Source organism: Camponotus floridanus, unplaced genomic scaffold (genome assembly GCF_003227725.1).
Source record: "Camponotus floridanus strain SB8 unplaced genomic scaffold, Cflo_v7.5 scaffold7, whole genome shotgun sequence".
Classification (NCBI taxonomy): domain Eukaryota; kingdom Metazoa; phylum Arthropoda; class Insecta; order Hymenoptera; family Formicidae; genus Camponotus; species Camponotus floridanus.
The window spans coordinates 3,054,775-3,071,109 of record NW_020229838.1 but is presented as its reverse complement, the minus strand read 5'-3'; the positions used below and the strand labels follow the sequence as shown (position 1 = coordinate 3,071,109).

Sequence of the window (16,335 nt, the reverse complement as noted above, 5' to 3'; positions counted from 1 at the left end):
ATTTTAATATTTTCTATCGCGATTAAAAACATTTCTCCCTCGATGAAAACGTTAAGAATCAAGATGTTCCTTTGATCATCGCACTTTTACGCATTATCGATAAAAAAAATTCCCCCTCACCATTGTAATTTCCGCCGCCGTAGGACGGCGGCCCGCCTCGGTTTCCGCCGCTGCCACCTACGCGCGAATTACCGCCGTATCCGCGATCCGGTGGGCCACCAGACATCCCTCCGCCTCCACCTACGCGCGAGTTACCGCCGTATCCACGATCCGGCGGGCCTCCGGACATCCCTCCGCCGCGTGGACCACCTCTAGATGGCGGTGGGAAGCCGCGGTTCATGTCACCAGGACCGCTGCCGCGATTGTCGCGTCGAGGTGGCATCCCGCCACCTCCGGCGCCTCCGGCGCTGCCGTCACCAGCGCCGCGACCACCAGGTCCGCCGAATCCACCGACCTTGCCCTGATTACCATCGGCGTTGCCATAGCCACCGTAATCGTCGGCGTAGAAATCGTCAAAGTTGTGCGGATCGTAAGGGTTGTTGACACCCTTCAACGGTGACTGGAAAATAAAAGCACGGTGTTATTTCTCTTCTCTGGGTAATAGACTACGGATGTGCGAGTAGAGCGAATATTTTTCGTAAAAAGCTTGAAGGAACCTTTTTTTTTCATACATTTATGAGAGTAGAATAACGTGTATAAATGGAATATCGAGACATACACTTTGTATGGGTGGTAGAAGGAGGTACGAAACAAATCATCCGCGCCAAACAAAGAGGATTGCATTCTCTCGTACATGGTGGATGTAACAGTTCGATTTATAGGAAAGTCATGATCTCTCGAGCGAGATACTTACGGTCTTAATGGTGGCGATCAATTCGCGTATGCATTCGATGCACGTCGTGGGTTTCCCGCAGATGCTGATGAGGCGATCCGTGCTGCGGGGGCAGGTGTTGGAATAGATCTTGATCCTGGCTCCGGTTTTCTGGAACATAAAAGATATTCGGGCGCGTTAGACGACGTTGTACGACAGCCACTCAAGAGGATCGGGATAGATTCCGAACAACTTTTTCGCGTATCGATTTGCATCGAAAAGAGGGAATTGATACCGGGAACTTGCATCACGGTCGAGAAGTTGAAAGAATTCGAGTAGATAACGATTCTACGAGAAAGTTTGTGCTTATTCTGGGGTCTGGATGCGGAGGATATCAAAGAATTCTTTTACATATGATTCTCTAGATTACACTTGATTTTATATCTTCTTTCGCCGATTCTTTCGCTATTGATTGACGATCTTACAAATTCTTGTTCAGCTTCGTAAAGTTAATAAGTTTAACGAGTTGGTGCGCTCTTTTTAATTACACGTCAGTACAAACGTGCGAGTGCGATAACGCGAGTCTGTCTACTTTTTCGAGTCTATCCCACTCTCCAACTCTCACCCACCCTTGGTTAACGACCTGCTCAAATGTTTTCGTACTCGCTACGCTAATCTGCACCCCGTTCTTTTTGCCGCGGAGACTTTCCAAGTAATACCTCGAGACGACAATGGTCAGATCGCGTGCTGATAGTCGCTTAACAGTCTACCCGAGACCGCTTTACCTCAGATCGCGATCACGCTACGTCGAGACGACTAAGTGCAGCGAGTCGGGGTGGTTCCTCAAATCTTTCTTCGGCTAGTTTCGACTTGTCGTCCACGTCGTAAAGCGTAGAAAAAAAAATACTGATAATCGACGTCCGTAAAAAACTTTCAAATAATAGACGCGTTGTGAAATGTTGCGCTGCTGTTACGCGAAGGTATTACATTTATACGAGTACAGGACGATGAAAACCGACAGACAATGACGTACGTATATACAGGATGGACATCCGGTGATGGCTTTGATGCGAATAACGCAAAAGCGAAAAATTGCCGATAATATCGACAGCTGTGCGCTCAAACGCGAAATATCCAAAACAGATAACGATCTAGTCCACGTGTATGTACACAAAGTGTGTGTCCGGCAACCATTGGTATTGTGCGGAGAAATCGCGCCGTTTAATTACGCAGATCAAAGCAATTCCCTTTCTCTTTCTCTCTCTCTCTCCTATCTGAATCCTCTACCAATCTGGTACAGGTCCATTCAAACGTTTCCGATGCAGACGTTCGGCAACAGGGGTCTGGATGCGGCGTTAATCCCAAAATGATAGACTCGAGAGAAGGGAATATGAAAGTAGAGGAAGAAAGGAAGAAAACAAATGCAATTTATACTCTGGCAGTTTAATCCTCTCAGTTTCACGAGGAAAAAAATTGCATGCATTTTTTTTTTTTTTTTCGAGAAAGCGAAGACAAGACAGCACTCGCATCTCGCTTCGTTTCAGTGAAAATTAAGGTCGGCGATATCTGATCGCTGACGAATAAATGGCAAACAAGAAGAAATATTCCTCGTGTCTGTAATTGCTCAATGGAATTTATTTAAATTAAGAGAAATAAAAAAAAATTGTATAACATATGTAGAGTTTTTTCTGCCTCTATCGAGATTCGAAAAAAAAAATCGATGACACGACATTACGCACCAGTTTATACGTTACACTTTGCGCTTCCGGCAAGAGTTATAAATATGATTTTAATCAAATTAATTAATTCAAACGATACGTGGGCGTTCGAATCAGATGGATTAATCTCGCTCGCGTGATAGAAATGGAAATAAACAGAGATTCTTATACGCGCGACAGGATCATTCAATTTGGATTGATAAAATTGATTGAATTGTATTTTCGCGACATATATATATATATATATATATATATATATATATATATATATATATATATATATGTACATACACATTACATTACATTTGTTCTTTGAATAATGTCACGCTTGCGTTTCATTTCCTTCTTCATTTCCATTTGCGAATATATGTGTATCGTGACATTAAGTTTTCATTAACTAGTCGGAAATATATCTTTCGCGCGTTTACGAGCAGTAAGCGTCTTATTTATACACAGTAATGCCAAAGTAAGACTTATCAGAGGGAGGAGCTGGCAGCGCGACTTTGATAATTAATCGACGAAGCTCGGGAGGAAGAGAAAAATAAAAGGCGAAGATGAAAGCTCCCCTCGTTGTAGTGCTTCTTGACTCGCGTTTCTCGCGAACAAGGCATCCCGGAGAATTCTCGAAAGAAACTTCCGCTCGCCTGGCCCGGACTTCTATCCTCTGACATTCGATATCGGTAAACTTGAAAAGAACAACGTAGATCGATCGTCCTTTGAAAGAGGCAGCGTGCCATAAATAGCAGCGTAGGCTGCATCATTGAAGAGAGTGCGCGCTTCGGGAGAGATTTTGCGATTGCTTTTGCGCGATGGAAAGAGAATACCTTTCGGATACGAACATTAAGTGAACGATACGTTATAACGAAAAGACCCGGTAATAAGCGCACGAAATCTCGATCGTTTCGAAGCGCGCCTCCCCTGTATAGATTTTCAATTTTCCAAAAGTTTCAGGACTTTCGAAACTTTCCACACAATCCCGAGACTTTCTCCGCGAGGTGACTTTTCTTGAATATTCAAGAGCCGAAGATAATTAATAGTTTCCCAAAGTTTCAAGGCCGCGAACTTGAAGTAATACATGCCATCCCGCGCACGTAAACTTTGGACATTTATATTTATACAATATAAAACGATATAAAAAGCGGAGAAAGCTAATTTTTAGGGAGATAACTTTTACATCGCGTTCACATTCAAACCGTTCAAAATCACGATTTAAATAAAAAAAAATAATAAAAAATACACGAGAGAAAAAAACTAATAAAACACACATTTGCACAAAATGTGCGATTAGAGATAAGAAAAGTTTTTATAGAAACGAAAATAAAGGATAATAGTGTTAACAGGTTTATGGCAAGTCGACGCGAGCGCATCCAAAGGACCTCGAAGTCCTCCAAGTGGCGGGATAACCATAGGAGAACACGGCTTTGTGAGAATAAGCTGCATTGCACCCAAATTCGCATTTGCTTAACAGTCCTCCGCAGCAGTGGCATCCGTGGCACAAGTCTGGAGTTTGCAAACTTCCACGGTATTACGAGCGGCGTGATGAACTAATCTAAACATGAATCGCTCTATTCAATTCAATGCGACAAACTTCCATCCCCACGGTAAGTTTCGAGCCGGCAGCTGCACTTACGTAAACGCTAAACCCGTCGACAATATCGCTCAATACTAATTTCGACATTTGTGTCAACCATATACGAGTTAACGACTTTGAATATCATGCTCGACCTTTATTATGTTTTTCTTAGCTTTCATTAGCTGTAAACGAGTTCTTCCTGAACGAATTATTTTCGGGCTTTGACCTTTATTTATTTATACGTTTCTCTTTGACAAACAATTTTCATCAGTTGCTAATTGCCACGGAAGACATTTAAATTCAAGGATGATTTAAATATAAAATCGTACGAGATATCGACAATTTTGCAATTAATCTAATTATGAAGAGAGATTAAAATAAAATAATATTCTAAAATAATTATTCAACAAATTGTAAAATGATTTTTGAAAATGATAGCAAAATAATAACATATTTATAAATATAATAGCTTGACAAAATTACGTTCTCGCAATAAACGATCATCCATATTCAATTTCTGACATTATCATCTATCGTGTGTCTGAATTCTGCGGCATCATTATTGGTCGAATAAGAATGCTTAATGCATTTTCATGAGATCATGTGGTTTATGTGCGTGAATCTCTGTATTATACCGCAGTTATCGCCGGGAAAGAGATTGGATCAGTCGTTGGCTTGATTACCATCATAGTGACTGTAAAGTGATATACATTTCTTCCGACATTCAAGTCGCGTACAAGGACATGTCACTATCGTCTCTTTCGAGATATCTTTTTCAAAATCAGGTGAGCTCCGAACATAAATTCCTTACATGGATTTGACCTATGTAAATATTATAATAAAAACTCGAACGCGCAGATTCCGTCTCGGATAAGCGAGATCCCCGACCTTACAAATCGATATATTGTAGTCCAAAACATTGTATAGTTTCAAGCTTTTTGAAAAATATCCCGAGGTGCTCGACATCAAGATTAGATTAAAATTTATATTTTTTGAAATCGCGAATAGATTAGATCGATGGAGACCACAAAACTTTTGACGGATCCTCCTATTCACACGGACTGAAATTGATAATATCGATTAAAAGAATATTAATAAAAGCGAAAGAGTAACGGACTGTCCTATATCAGCCTGAATATGAACGAAGATATATAAGGACCTTGAAATAAATAACCTATAAACCACTCGATATTGGCAATATATTTAGGCCAAAAAACGCGAAAGTTCGTCAAATATTAATGACCGTTCGGAAGAACGTGAAATGTAAATACGCGATGGTATGAGAAACCTGTCTCTTGCCACCGATATTCGCGACATGAAAAGAAACGAAGCCGAGCAGTAACTTCGCGATCGCTCGAGGAGAACGAAGCGAGACCTGAACCGTCGAGAAACTCATCTGTGCCCGACATACGCGATCTGTTTTCCCTTTCAAAGTGCCATTCAAAGCACACGATCCAACCGAGATCTCGGACATCAAAATACATCGCGCACGTGCGTTGCTCCAAGGTGAAGCGAAGCGAGGGAACTTTTATACAAAAGTGATATCTTGTATAAAAGTGATTCAAAACAAAGAAAAAAAAAACGATTCGGCTGAAAACTGTTCGAAAGAAAAGTTAGCAGTTACATTTCAGTGTCGGCTTTTTTCATAAATAATTTCTTTTTCTTTCTTAGCATTGAATCACGATGAATAAATACACAACGGAGGAAGTTGCTGTGCACGATAGTGCTGAGGATTTGTGGATAATAATACACGGATATGTCTATGATCTCACGTCGTTCATGACGGAACATCCTGGAGGTGAAGAGGTATTGTTGGATTTAGCAGGGCAAGATGGAACAGCATGTTTCGATAGTATCGGTCATTCCGAAGAGGCGAAACTACTTCGAGAAAAGTATAAAATCGGAGAAGTAACGAATGAGAGCGCTCAAACCCAGATAACGAGCAAGGCTCAATCGACAACTAATGCAGGTGTGATAACAAGTTGTTTTCTACTTCAATTATATCTTTAATCGAGTAAAAATCTATGATAAAAATTTAGAGCTTATTATGATATATATAGAGATTTTTTAGTAATTTATAGATTATTATTATATATAGATATTAATAAAAATTTAATTTCAGTATTTCATATAAAATATATCAGATTCTTGTTTTTAACACGATTATTAAATTAGCAGTTTTTCAAAATAAATACATACGTATATCTTTGCCTGTATCTTCTTTCAAAAAAGCCTAATATTGTGATTACGATAAACGATAAGATGACAAATAATGTGTATTAATAATCCAACAACTATTACACAAAGATAATTATTACAATAATTTTATTGCTGCCTTAAAATGAAAAGCATTCGTCACTATACTTAGAAATATTTTTTTGTTTAAGCAGATGAAACAGATGCAAACTACGATTACCAGTTACCACAAAAAAAAGAAACGTCCTCGATTATGGTGTTCTTGTATATTACTATTGCAGTTTATGCCATTATATTCTTCTATTACTATGAAAATATGTAACTTGAAACATTTCATATACATGTACACAATACAATTAGTCAACTTTAACAAAATCTTATATAAAATCTTATATATAAAATTTTATACGAAGTTCTATCGAAAATAAGTTTGTAAAATTTTCTTGTTTCTATTTGTGTTTATTGTTAAGTTTCTCAAGTAATTTAGTATCTTTAATTTATTATCTTTATAAAACTGTTTCTCTTAAATTCTACGCTAAAGGGGATGCGTTTATTGCAAAATTGTAAACAAGTATTTTTGTAATATTCCGGTAAAAGATAATTAAACAAAAATTATATAAATCAGATGAGTAAATCAAAGATACTTATGAGATCTGTTTAAAATAATTTTAGATTGCTGCGTTTCAATAATTAAATTTATGCATTTGTAATGTAATTTGTAATAAAATCAAAAATATATATTCAAAGAAACGATTCCAAAAATCCTGTACATTTTACATATGTAACTCTTTTTATTTTAGTCTTTAATTCTGACAACCTTGCACTTGTGCATGCAATATTAAAAATTTATATTTGAAATGTACATATTGAAAAAAATATTAGCATTTAACATTATCTAAAATGCATCGTTATAACAAGTATTTATTACATATTGAATTTCGTCGGAACAAACATTATGAAATACCGAATGCGCGCGTGTATGTGTACGTGTGAGAAAATAAAACTTTTCTTAATAAATTTAATAATAGACGCAAATAATCACGTTACTATTGGCTAAAAGTATTTGTCGCGGGGAATCTAATAAATAAATATATCGATATATCGATTTTATACACATATATTGTAAGTTGTGTGTCTCTGGTGAGTGTAGATTTTCTGTCGATCGACCAACTCGACTATCGCGCTTATCTTTCTGCGACATGCACGTAGATAAATATACGGCGTCACCGTGACTAGACGCTTTTGCATATGAATCGAACGTCATGCTACATAATACGCGAATCTACAGGAATGGAAATGGTATAAGCTACCTGATAAAAAATTCCAAGGAAATGTAATATTCTAATATAATATTCATATTACATGCATACAACTTTTAATGGAGTTTTAATAGAAATTATAAGAGATACACTCTAATCGTGGGTGTATATTATCGATGATCGGTTGGAGATAATTACGTCATTGATATGATAAATAATTTATTTTTCGATCTTTATACAGATCTTTATATCAGATTAAATATGACCCGAATGTATTTATTAGATTCATCTATTTGATTTCCATATTTTCTAAGATAAGCAGAGAATATCCTAGTTTATGAGAGTTCTATGCATGATAAAGTATCATTTTTCTTTTGAAAATATGTGAATAATGTATTGATATTTTGGAATATTTTACACAAGCGTCAAATCAGATAAATTTGCTTTGTCAACGAATAATCTAGGGAACAAACCGAACAAACACAAAAGTGAATTCACACATTGTAAGAAGAATAGTCATTTTGTAACGGATACTTTATCAGTGCCATTCCTACATAAATGCTCCAAACACATACGTACTATACAATCAACAAGCATCCATGGCTGGCGCCATCTGATATTGGAAACCTCTTGAAATAGGATTCTGATACAATTCAATTTCACTATCAGGTCTCGTTATCAAGAATGACAGGAGATAGAGAAAGAGAAAGAGAGACATGTGACAAATTTTATAATTTTTACAATTTTTCTGATTCTATTTTTTCTCGAGCCAATCACACTTTAACGCAGTGAATTTATGCTCAGCTCATGAACATGGGAGCAGCGTAAGATCTTTTAGGATTACGCGGTTGGCAACGCTGCAGCAAGCAGACGGAACAGTGGGGTTGAATAGAAGACACGACGTGGCGTACACGAAGAGGGGGATCATAAAGCTATACGGTCAACAAGCCGGATTTCGCAGTGTTTACGCGAGTGCGGCTCCGAAGCGAGTGGCTCCCGGCGCGACATCATCGTCAGCTGAGATCAACGATTAGCGCACCCACGTCTCTCACGATAACGAACTCGATAACGCCTGATCGCGTCCTTCCTCCAGGAAGGTCGACCTCTATTCGTGAGAGCGAGGCAAGTGGAGGTATGTTCGAAGCGATCGGCGAATTCCGTTGGAGGACGAGCTCCCGAGAGAGAGAACGATTCGACACGACCAGGTCGAGAAGAAAACGCGTAGAGGGATCTTATCGATCCAATGCCACTTCTCGAATTCGTATCTTGTTTGTTCGCCAGAGATATCTCTCGTCGATGATGATCTCTCTACTCGCGAGCGAGTGTTTGCGTTCGAGACGTGTTTGAAGTTTCGAATCGGTATTTTGTCAGGAAAACATCAAGTTTCGCAAACGAAAGCGTCTAACTACTGAATTGCGCGCGCACAGATAAAGTTTGATTGTATTGTGGGAAGAGGAAGACATTATTTCTCCAACTCTTTAATGACTGTGATTACGATTGATTCGAAATTGTGACTATTCCAAAGTAATGTTAATCTCTCTTTCGATGATAAATACAGGTAAAATAAAAATATAACTTCCGCATCTCGGAAATTCTCTCGGGAATGAAGTTCTCACTTGAGAAAATCTTTGCTCAATATCTTCCTCTGTAATCTTCGCGTAATAGGAAATTATTCATAGCGCCCGAATGTGAAAGTTTCGGAGAAAATCTATTAATAGTTCCAAATCTTTCGAGTCTAACACGGAATACTCGGAAATCTTCGATTTACAGATCGAGACGGCGATAAAATTAATATTTTTAATAAACATAAAGAATGCTTTCATGAACTGATGGCCCGAGTTGTAGCGATTGCGTGAGTTTGTTATTATCTGGTATTTAAAGTGATTTGCAATTCATCATTTGTAAAGATATGTCATTAACGCTATAATAATGAAATTTTTTATCCCATGAGACCGGTCAGAAAGCAATTTTATAACGTGGTCTACTGTACAACAATAATCTTTCTAGTGCTCGTTACGCAATCAGTCTCCACTGGCCTCGACTTGATTATATCAGACTCGTTGATGTTTTTCATAAACGTCAGCGTGCGTAACATTCTTATATGTATGTATCATGTACGAGATCTTCCTACAGTCTCCTCTGATCCCTAGAATCATTAACGCAACAATCTTTCAAATAATAATATGTTGCCAATCGTCATATGTGTATTTTAACGATCGCGCTTTGATTTATTATATTTGTTACACGTGCCAAGCGATAAAGTTCAAGTGTTACAGAGAATCCCAATTGACAATCTCCGTCACATGTTATTTTTATACACGAAAAAAAAAAAAATAATAGACGTATTTCAAGTCTTGTTCCTCGGCATAATTAACGATCCTAATATTGCTCTCTATTTTAGGTCGACTACACAAGGGAAAAATAAAGCGAAACATCAACGAAACATGACGAAACAATTCACGAGACGTCAAGTCGAGAAGAACGACGAAAAGGATACTATGCTGTTCATCTTGCACGACAAAGTATATAATGTTCACAGCTTTCTCAACGAGCATCCGGGCGGAGAAGAGATCCTGCTGGATCACAAAGGCACAGACGCCTCCGAGAACTTTGACGATGTCGGGCATTCGAACGACGCTATGGAGCTGATGAAGAAGTATCAAGTTGGCGAGGTCGTCGAGTCGGAAAGAAAGAATCAATCGCCAAAGCAGGGCTGGGTGGCGGGATACACAAAAACGGGGGAGAAGAAGAGCGGATCCAGCGTACCCTTCTATCTGCTCATAGGTGGACTCGCGCTCCTAGTGGCCATCATATCTTATATTTATTAAACAATCGTCTTGGATGATTAGATGCAACGCGAGAATGCTGTGAACGTGATAGTGTGATAGAACGATCCACAGAATGTAAGAATATTCTTACATTATTCTAACTCTGTCGTAATGTTTTGAAAGCGCATCTCTAAGCAATTAATTTTGTTTTGAAGGGAGAGGTTTTATTTTGTACAAGACAGTTTTACTTCTCAAGACAGTTAATGTTCGAATGATAATTTGAAATGTCTAAGTCTCAAATTTATCATTGAATATTAATGAAATATATAGTATTTATACATGAAAATATATTGTAAAGTTAATCAGAATATGAAATAATCAATTTTTTTTATAAATCAAAGATTTTCATTAAAATCGAAGCATATTTGCCAATTTATTAGATTAATTTTAGTCATCGTATCAAACATTTTGTTATGTAAATTGAGAAGTCAAAACAAGTTTATCTGTCTTATCGTCTTATCGACAATTTCTACTGTACAAGCAAATTGTTTAAAAACAATCGTTGTACAAGGAGGATGTTTAAATTAACAGCTTATTTTATGCAAGTCGGAATATAAATTTAAAAAAATAACATATTATATATAATTATATAACAACTTTGTAGCAACACTGCGATAAATACTTAAGAATAATTAAGCCGATGAAAGAAATGAGAAGAGTTTGATTGTTCGATTCCGAAAACTTGAGAAAAAACGTTGGGAAAAAGTAAATTATATATTATAATTAGATACCAGGATTCTAATATGCGCAAATTGTTTTGAAAAATTTCTAAAATGTATCAAATGTATGAAATTTCTAAGATGTATGCAAGCTCTTTATGCAATTTTGAATTTTTCACAAAATTACAAATTTATTATTTTCAAGAATTGGAAAAATATTTACTTTAATAAAAGATGCATATAATAAATGCATATATGATTTATTAGATATGATACATGTAAAATTTTGAAATTTAGCAAATTAAATATTACAAGTCTTTCAAACCATAATTGCCCATTAAGAATTAAGAAAATATTTAATGTTAAGAAAATATTTGATAACTCATATCAATTCAATCAAATTCCTTCAAAGTTATCCGGTCTTTTTTTCTAACAAACTTCTTATCTATAAATTCTAGATAAGATTATCGCATTCGCTATATTAAAATGTATTGATTTTCCTTAATATATCGTATACAAAAAAAAAAAAAAGAAATTTATCACTATTTATATGCACATTACTTGATAACAATAAATATCGTTAACACATCAATTTCCAAGTATCCTATTCTTTTTTTAAACATGCGCATAAGTATTTGTTTTAATGTGCATAATGTTATTTTGCGCCATATGTATGTCGTTGTTATATACTTTTAAATTATTGTAAATGATCGTCAAATATAGAATTTTGAATCTTTACCATTCAGTGTACGTTTTTTCTATTTAATTCTTTTAATTTTCTAGTTTCTATTTAATTATCAAGGAAATGTCTAATTAGCGAGGGAAAATATGAACAAATAATTGTACGCGATGATAGATAATTAATTGGAAAAGTTAAAAATTTTAATGGACAAGGCGAAAACCACATGAGTCAGCTAGCGTGAACTGGAGCGCAAAAATTTAACAACACAACATTTGAAATTGAGGAAAATGGAAAATACGAGACGATCACAAATGATAGACTTCATTTCTAAATGGTACCCTTACGAATTGACGAACAAACATCATTTTATCGAATTACAGCGTATGAAGCAGTCATTTTGATATTTACGTACGTTATTATCCGAGAAGAAATAATTTGATGATTTTACTTGTAAAGACCGATTAGAGATACTATTCAAACAAGCATCTTTAACATCGCCGATAATTATTATGTTAACATTGCTAATTATAAACGTTAACCTATTTGTTTCTAGACATATCGAGTACTTGTGTGTCGACTCATCCGAGTTTATAAGTCCATTCGCGTTTCGAACGAATGATGGAAAACGACGAATTTGTCCCGTCAGCGTCGCGTGCATCTCGCATGGAAGGCGTGAATAAGAAGGCGGAAGTTACCACGATGACATGTGTGGAAAACCGCATATCCTTCCTGTCAACCGTCGACCATCTGCTTTCTATACCAACTTCCGGCGCCGGTGAAAACTTTGAAATGTACTCAATCCCCCCGGCTTCTCTGGGTCGCGTGGAGTTCTTCAACTCTCATAACTCTGTCGCGCGCTGACTCTCTCTCCCTCTCTCTTCTCCTCCCTTTCTCTCCGCGAACCCTTTGATGCTGCTGACACTCTTCTCGCATCATGAAAGCTTCGCGTAGGAAACACTGCATCATCACATGAAACCGCGACGTTGGCATTGTCTTGTTATCTCGCGGCGCTTCGGATACGAGAGCTTCGGATAAGTAACGCAAGCACTATCACGAGAAGAACGTTGCGCTAATTAAGCGTCTCGAGGCGGCCGAGAATAAGATCGTGTCCGATTTAAATAATCAAATTATTCCGTCCACCTTCGCGTGTCAAACGATAACAAATTGCGCCGCGTTTTCGCCAGTGTATCCTTTAATCCGGCCAATTCGAGGCGCTCGTGTGTCTCCTCCTTCTCGACGGCGGTAAAGGATCGTTTACATTTAGAAGCCGGTGCGCGGAAATGCGATTTTTTTTTTTTTTATTTGCCGACCTCTCGACGCGGCTCCGCTCTTTTTGCGAGGAAGCGGAAACTCGATACGATGCCTTTGAAAAAGGGATTCATGATTCCGTCGCTCTCGAACCGTTCCTTTTCCAAACGTAACTTTGAGGAAACACCCGATGCGTGTCCCGACGAGCGTAAATTTTTCAAAGGCCCGATGTGTTTGCCACTTTAAGAAACCATACCGCCGGTACCGGTAACGTACGTGACTTAACTGAATTTCGCGTTTCGAGAGTGAAAAAAAAAAAAAATCTCCCTTTCTCTCGTTTATCCTATCGCAATTTTCGCGATTGTTTCTCGACCGGCGAGCCATTAAGTCGCGCGGATTGACAGGAAGATCGACAACCGATGCGAATAAATGACACCGCGAAATACTCTCCGCTAGATGAGAAAAGCGCGAGAGCACCGGGGGGAGGGGAGGGGAGGAGGGAGAGTTTACAGTCACCTGATCGTTTCGCCAATGGCGAAGGGAACAGAGACCGGAGTAAGAAATACGCAAAAAAAGCGAGCGAGCAAGGGAAAGCGGGGAGAGGGATGAGGAAAATTCTCAAATAGACGTAACGAGTTCTCGGCAGTTTCCCGGTTGCTTCTTGCCGCATTCCCAACGGCCATCCCCCCCTCCCCCCAAAGGTTACACCCTTGCACTTGCTTCTTTCTCCCTTTCCTGGTGTGGCTCGAAGAGCAGCAATTTTTCCAATCCCTCTTTGATAAAGCGCTTAAGCGAACAGAGCATCGTAACAAGATGCTATTTTCCTCGTTGGTGACGAAGAAAATAAACCGAGGAAATGTCGGTGGTTACAGGTACACCCGCGAGAAAGAAGGGAGTAATGGAGGAGGGGAAACAAAGTACTCTCGAGCGCGCTCGGAATCGCCTTAAAACGTTATCCCCGCGTCGGAGGATACAATAAATATTCCAGCGTACGCACATACATAATGCACGTCGCACAATCGTCTCCGCCGCGTTCTCGAGGACGACGATATTTCATGCGTGCGAGATGAACGCGCGGCACGCATGCGAATTTATACGCGCCCTAAAATTGTTTTTTTTCTCTCTCCCTCTTTCTCCTCTTGTTCGCGAAGAGAGAGCCTCGCGCGGTTTAACGTATGGTACGTACACGTCTCGTATGCACATAAGAAGAATAGCACGCGAGAAGCCGCCGCTGCGAAGCGATAGCGAAGAAGATGAATACGATAAAAACTTAATTGCCCGGGGAGGAATAAATAAAGACGAAGGAGGAAGAGAACGGGCCGGGAGGCTATCGTTTCCTCGCACCGTTCGCGGTATCGCGAGAATAATGAGGCGGTAGGAAATTTATCGATATCCCGGCCGCGCTCTCTCGCGCCATCGAAAACCTCGCGAATGACGTTCCACGATCGATCCACGCTCACGAGGCGCTCGCGGCTCCGCTCCGCTTCTCCGTTCGCGATTTTTCTCTGGATATAATCGCGATGCACGCGCTGACGGAGTCGACTTATGGGAGAAGCAGGTCGCTGCGAGCGAAATTGCAGATTACGAAAACCGTGCGTTCGCGAAGAGAGCCCCGACGAGCGAGACAATACACGTGGAAAACAGCGGGATCGAGCGTCTCTCATCGCCCGAGGTAATACTGGCAAGACTCCGGGATCCCGTTCCGTGCCATGTGGAAATTCCGTTTCGCAAAATTAGCAATATCGTTCTCAGGTGATGCTGAGAGGGGAGTATTTCCCTTAGAAAATTGTTGCACGATTTGTTTTTATTTTAACAGCGGACATTACCCTAAAGATTTCCATCTTTCCGTCGAATAAAAAACATTCCCGCACTGAGAAAAATCGTTTGATTGTACCAACAAGACGTAGATTGAAGGCATTTTGGTTAAATCAAACAAGAATTTCTAGTTATCATGATAAGACTCGATTTTTTACAACTAGAACGTTTAATAGATTTTATGAGGATTTGATTAGTATTTTCTGGTTGGATCTATCAAATTTCTTGTTACATTAATTTTTTTGCTTGCTTCTTAACTTGACTCGTATTCAATATTTGCCATAAAATGTATATAAAGAACTAGTATTAACATTAAATCCCAAGTATATTTTTTTTCTCTTACGAGCAGTAGTGCCAGAGAGAGGACGCTAACTCTCTGATTGTGTGTGTTTGAGCCGCATCCTCTTTTTGCATCGCTGTTTATCAGTTTAATTTCTAACAAACTGAATTTAAAATAATTAAATATTTAATAAATATTTATTCAATAATCCAGATTGAATTTATCCAATAATTTTGTTGGAATTCAGAATATTAAACAGACTTTTGAGATTAGATGGAAAAAATTTTAGACGACTTGGTGCTGCTGGTGAGTTTAGTATTATTAACCAGAAAATTTGGTAAATTTAACAGGAAGAAATTAATCAGATTCATCTGGTAAATCCTAGAATTCTAGTTCGTCCATTTTCCAACAGACATACTGCTTGAATCTGCCAGAATTCTAATTAATGTAACCAGATATTTTCTCAGTGCGAATCGTATGACGTTATTTTTCTTATTTTACTAAAAAGGATAATGTAACGTGTATTAAGAGAGAAGAGACGCATTAAGAGGGATTGCAATAATATGTTTAATGTTATTATACCATTATATTTTACTTCGCTCGTATATTTTATTCCGTAATATAACAAAATTTATAAAATGTAATATTTTCTGCAAGAAATTAATATCCTTGTATAATTAGCAAAATTATTTATAACACGTCTCTCTCTCTCTCTCTTTTTCTCCTTTTTACGTATTTTAATATTCCCTCTCCGGGAAAAGGACGATATCGGAAACGCAACTTCCGATCTTCGTTAAGAAAAAAACGAAACTACATGGAACTCTTGGTCGACGGAACTACACGATATCCGATGTACTCTCTCTGGTTGAGCCGATGATTACGGAATCGTATATCCGTTTGCATCGCGGCGAGACATGCGCGCGAGGAACGCATGTACGAACGCACGTGGAAAACAGCACGTTCGAGCGAGGGGGATGCGGGGGAGGGGGCGGGAGGGGGAGAGGGTGCGTCAGCGCTCGGGGTGATGCGGGCGAAACATCGATCCGCGCAAAATTAAGGCATGACCGTTAGAGCGGCGGAGTATTTAAAGTTTTCGCAGAAATATAGTGGGTATATAAGATGAGAAACAAGGAGGAGGAAAGGGGGAGGGAAGAAGAGGGGCCGGCGAGAGGTTGTATAATGGGCGCGGAAATCGCGACGACTGTGTACGTAGTTTCTCGAGGGTGCCTTAACGAATTCCAGCCGGCATCATCGAGGAACGGACGA

General features: G+C 38.7%; 3 protein-coding genes across 11 annotated transcripts in view; 2 read left to right on the top strand and 1 right to left on the bottom strand.

The window, feature by feature from the left end:
- Positions 1-16,335, bottom strand: part of LOC105248427 (heterogeneous nuclear ribonucleoprotein K) — a 91,158-nt gene that overhangs the window by 4,011 nt on the left and 70,812 nt on the right. For all 7 annotated transcript variants that reach the window (XM_011253200.3, XM_011253197.3, XM_011253203.3 and 4 more), the window contains 2 exons: positions 854-982; positions 121-559 (listed from right to left, as the gene is read on the bottom strand). In XM_011253200.3, the coding sequence (XP_011251502.1) occupies positions 121-559; positions 854-982 (568 nt within the window). The remainder of the gene's footprint in view (positions 1-120; positions 560-853; positions 983-16,335) is intronic.
- On the top strand, positions 4,711-6,688 carry LOC105248424 (cytochrome b5). 2 transcript variants are annotated; one of them, XM_011253193.3, is made up of 3 exons: positions 4,711-4,887; positions 5,774-6,071; positions 6,493-6,688. In XM_011253193.3, exons 2-3 carry the CDS (start codon positions 5,786-5,788, stop codon positions 6,618-6,620), a joined length of 414 nt encoding a protein of 137 aa, XP_011251495.1. In that variant the 5' UTR covers positions 4,711-4,887; positions 5,774-5,785; the 3' UTR covers positions 6,621-6,688. The 2 variants fall into 2 exon arrangements, with proteins under 2 accessions (XP_011251495.1, XP_011251496.1); XM_011253194.3 differs by lacking the exon at positions 4,711-4,887 and adding an exon at positions 5,332-5,608.
- Positions 8,485-11,187, top strand: LOC105248426 (cytochrome b5). Of its 2 annotated transcripts, none has more exons than XM_011253195.3 (2): positions 8,485-8,689; positions 9,959-11,187. In XM_011253195.3, the coding sequence occupies exon 2, from the start codon at positions 10,002-10,004 to the stop codon at positions 10,383-10,385; it is 384 nt and encodes a 127-aa protein (XP_011251497.1). In that variant the 5' UTR covers positions 8,485-8,689; positions 9,959-10,001; the 3' UTR covers positions 10,386-11,187. The 2 variants fall into 2 exon arrangements, with proteins under 2 accessions (XP_011251497.1, XP_011251498.1); XM_011253196.3 differs by lacking the exon at positions 8,485-8,689 and adding an exon at positions 8,817-9,115.